We start from the raw sequence: 4,398 nt of genomic DNA, 5'->3' as shown, positions 1-4,398 counted from the left end.
CCTCCCAAGTAGCTGGGACCACAGGCACCCACCACAATGCCTGGCTATTTTTTTTGTTGTTGCAGCCATCATTGTTGTTTAGGTGGGCCTGGGCTGGATTTGAACCCACCACCTTAGGTGTATGTGCACCTTAGCCACTTGAGCCACAGGTGCTGAGCCGAGGCTACTGCATTCTACCAGGGCAACAGTGAGACTCTGTCTCAAAAAAATAAAAAGAAAAAGAAAGAAAAAATGCAGAGTACAGCGAGTTCACATACCTCCCCCACCCCAAGCTATCATGGAAACCCTGCGTTAGTGTGCAGCCTGTCACAGTTGACCATATCAATACTTTATTAATTGACATCCATAGTTAACACAAGGGCTCCCTCTTGGAGTTGCATGTTCTCTGGGCTTGGACATGTGTACAGTGCTATGTGTCCTCTGTTGTAGTATGACAAAGAACAGTTTTGCTGTCCTGAAAATTGCCTATGCTTCACCTGTTTGTCCCCCTCCCAAGCCCCCAGCAGCCACTGATCTTCCTGTCTCCATAGCTATGCCTTTTCCAGAATGTCACAGAGTTGGGACCACCCAGGGTGTAGCCTTTCTGGATGTTTCCCACTTAGCAATGAGCATTTGAGGCTGCTCTGTGTCCTCTCACGGCTCCATCACTTATCTTCCCAGCTCTGAGCACTATCCTGTTGTCCTGATGCACTGCAGTTTGTCTGTGTCTCCATTCTCCTGCTAAAGGGTGTCTCTGTCACAGACTGCTGTGCTATAGTGTTGTAGCGCAGCGTAGGTGCTTTGTTTACGGTCAGTCTTCACACTTGTATACATTTAAATCACATATTTTCTTTAGTAATTGTAATTGCACATTTGCATTATATTTCTGGATGTTTAGCCTTAAAGCTTATTTTTCAGGGTTTGTTTTCTCTGAAGAAAGATGAGCATTATGGCTCATTTCTGTGGGTTTCATGTTACTTACTGCAAAACCTGTCACCTGTAGGAGGCACTTGGCCAATACTTATGATCTCCATGCTCCTCAAATTCTCCTCATGCTGTGCTGTGTGGTTAGCACATTTTGTTATTAATAAGTTATTTGAAATTGGATTTGCCATGGATAGTGGTATTGTAATGTTGAGTTTCAGCTTGGAAGTGCCCTGCATGCCATGTCGTCTACTCCTGTTGGGACTTGGGGTTCATACTCCTCAGTCACCTTCTGGCCCTCACCCAGTGTTCAGCTCCACAGAGCAGGTGAAATTACAGCCAACACATAGTAAATAAGGCATGAATTATTAACCATCCCAACAAAGGACATGACTTTTATGAATTTCACTCGTTGATGATTGCTTTTAAAAGGCGCATTTTATGTGGATTTTCAGATAAAATTTATATTATAAAGTTAACCATTTTGTTTATTATTATTTTTGAGAGAGAGTCTCACTTTGGCACCCTGGGTAAACTGCCATGGCATCATAGCTCACAGCAACCCTCAATCGCCTGGGTCCAAGAGATCCTCCTGTCTCAGCCTCCTAAGTAGCCACAACGCCCAGCTAGCTTTTTTTTTTTTTCTTTTTTGTACAGATGGGATCTTGCTCTTGCTCAGTCTGGAAGTTAACCATTTAAAAAAATAGACTTTATCTGTACCTTGGTGGCACATTTGCTATAACCAATGAACCTACACTGATGAAAGTTACCGCCCAAAGTCTATAGTTTACATTAGTGTTAAAAATAAACCATTTTAGGCTTGGCGCCTGTGGCTCAAGTGGCTAAGGTGCCAGCCACATACACCTAAGGTGGCAGGTTCGAATACAGCCTGGGCTCACCAAACAGTGACAGCTGCAACCCAAAAATGGCCAGGTGTTGTGGTGGGTGCCTGTGGTCCCAGCTGCTTGGGAGGCTGAGCCCAGGAGTTAGAGGTTGCTGTGAGCTGCTATACCATGGCACTCTACTCAGGGGGACTGCTTGAGACTCTATCTCAAAAAAAAAAAAAAATTAACCATTTTAGGTGGCGCCTATGGCTAGGTAGGTGGGGCGCCAGACACATACACCAAGGGTGGTAGGTTTGAATCCAGCCCCAGCCAGCTAAGACAGCAATGACAACTGCAACAACAACAAAAAAATAGCCAGGTGTGTGGTGGGCACCTATAATCCCAGCTACTTGGGAGGCTGAGGCAAGAGAATCACCTAAGCCCAAGAGTTTGAGGTAGCTGTGAACTGTGATGCCACGGCACTCTACCAAGGGTGACAAAGTGAGACTCTGCCTTGGGAAAAACAATTACCTCTTTAAAGTGTATGTTTCAGTGGTTTTATTAGTATATTCAAAAAGTTGTACAACCATTATCTCTAGTTAGAAAACATTTTTATCATTCCAGAGAAAACAAAAGTTGTCTAGGCATGGTGGCTCACACTTATAATCCCAGCACTCTGGGAGTCCTCAGCAGGATGATCAGTTGAGACCAGGAGTTTGAGACCAGCCTGAGCAAGAGCAAGACCCTGTAAAAACAACAGAAAAACAACCCCCTACCAATTATTGGGACATCCCGGCCTATCCCAGCCCCTGTTCTGGATATTTCATCTGAACAAAATCACATAGTGCATGACCTTTGCTTCCCTCACTGAGCCTAAGAGCTCTGGGCTCCTCTAGGCCAAGGGCATGAGTCCCTCTACACCAAGGTCCACCATTTGTTTTCCCCTCCATCCATTTGGACTTGGGCTGCTGTGCGTGGTACTGCCAGAGCATATGTGCACAAGGCCTCAATGTGGACCCATTTTTCAGATGCCAACTTCGTGTTGGGCAGCTACAAGACTGAGCAGTGCCCGAAGCCGCCGCGTCTGTGTCGCCAGGGCTATGCATGCCCACACTTCCACAGCAGCAGGGACCGGCGACGGAACCCCCGCAGGTTCCAGTACAGGTGAGCCCAGGCACCAGTGTCACTTGGGAGATCATGGAGGTTCCTGGGGCAGGCACTCACTGTACCGGCCTTGCCTTGCAGCCCTACTCTTCCTATACCCTGGGAGCTGCCTGGAGCCTCTTTGGAGGGGGTATCTTGTCCTGGTGCTACCCCTGCCCTCGGAGTTGTCAGACAGGAGCTGCCACGTTCTCTCACTGTAGTAGTTCTCACCTCAGGAGAGGAAGGTGTCTGGAAGGGCAGCAGGTTGTTGGAAGCAGATGAAGGCCCAGGGATAGGCTTCTCTGCTTCCTAGAGTTAAGACAGTCAGGAGCCTGTTTTGTCCATCCTCACTGAGCAGGGAGATGGTCACCAGAGTACCTGGGGATATGTCCTTGAGTGACCCAACATGTGCCTTCTCCCTAGGTCCACACCCTGCCCCAGCGTGAAGCATGGGGATGAGTGGGGGGAGCCCTCTCGCTGTGATGGTGGCGACAGCTGTCAGTACTGCCATTCCCGCACAGAGCAGCAGTTCCATCCTGAGGTATGTCCCTGCCTGATGGGGCCTGGGGGTCCCTAAGACACCCTCAGGTTCAGCAATTCATAGAAGGACTCAGGACTCAGAAAAGCTGTTGGGGCCAGGTGCTGTAGCTCAAGCCTATAATCCTAGTTCTCTGGGAGGCCGAAGCAGGAGGATTGCCTGAGCTCATGAGTTCAAGACCAGCCTGAGCCAGAGTGAGACCTCATCTCTAAAAATAGCTGGGTGTTGTGGCAGGTGCCCATAGTCCCATCTACTTGGGAGGTTGAGGCAAAAGAATTGTTTAAGCCCAAGAGTTTGAGTTTGCTGTGAGTTGTGACACCATGGCACTCTACCGAGGGTGACAAAATGGGACTCTGTCGCAAAAAAAAAAATAATCCATTGTGTTCACAGTAGCACAGTAGGCCTCATCAAGTCTGGGGAGACTGGGCACCCTTCCCCTTGTCCCCCTGGCTGGAATGGAGGATGTGCCCCATTTCCCCATTTGCTAACCAGGGACTTCCCTGGTGCCTTGGTGTCTAGGCATTTTATTTGGGTTTGGTCATGTAGATCTGTCTGGCTGCCCTGCAGCTGGCCCAAGTCTCTGGCACCCCAGAGGCAAGCTGCTTGGATGTGGTCTAGTCTCAGCATAGGTTGTGTGAGGTGAGCTGTCCCACCTGGCCCTGCACCCCACATGAACAGAGACATCTCACTGGGCCACATATTCTAGTACCTTAGAGGTCATCCCAGGGCTGGACCAATGCCTGTACTTCTTCAGAACGTTCAGGGCGTGGACAGCCCAAGGCTGCTGAGTTCCTAGCTGGCTGCACAGTTGCTAAACAGAGCACACTTAGATTTGTGTTTAAAGTGAACACACACTGGGCACAGTGGAATACACATTTGTGTTCCCAGTTCTCAGGAGAAGAGAAGGAGGTAAGAGGATCACTTAAACCCAGGAGTTGGCTTGGCGCCTGTGGCTCAAGTGGCTAAGGTGCCAGCCATATACACCTAAGG

General features: G+C 48.8%; 1 protein-coding gene across 1 annotated transcript in view; it reads left to right on the top strand.

The window, feature by feature from the left end:
* The window catches only part of UNKL (unkempt family like zinc finger), a gene marked incomplete at its 5' end in the record, with an annotated part of 50,290 nt that overhangs the window by 14,009 nt on the left and 31,883 nt on the right, over window positions 1-4,398 (top strand). The window contains 2 exons of the mRNA XM_012805686.2: window positions 2,756-2,891; window positions 3,294-3,411. Coding sequence (XP_012661140.1) covers window positions 2,756-2,891; window positions 3,294-3,411 — 254 coding nt within the window. The remainder of the gene's footprint in view (window positions 1-2,755; window positions 2,892-3,293; window positions 3,412-4,398) is intronic.

This window comes from Otolemur garnettii, unplaced genomic scaffold (assembly GCF_000181295.1).
Source record: "Otolemur garnettii isolate 467f Iridium unplaced genomic scaffold, OtoGar3 scaffold00044, whole genome shotgun sequence".
In the NCBI taxonomy this organism is placed as follows: domain Eukaryota; kingdom Metazoa; phylum Chordata; class Mammalia; order Primates; family Galagidae; genus Otolemur; species Otolemur garnettii.
The sequence above is the reverse complement of the archived record's forward strand: the minus strand, read 5'-3'. Positions and strand labels throughout refer to the sequence as shown.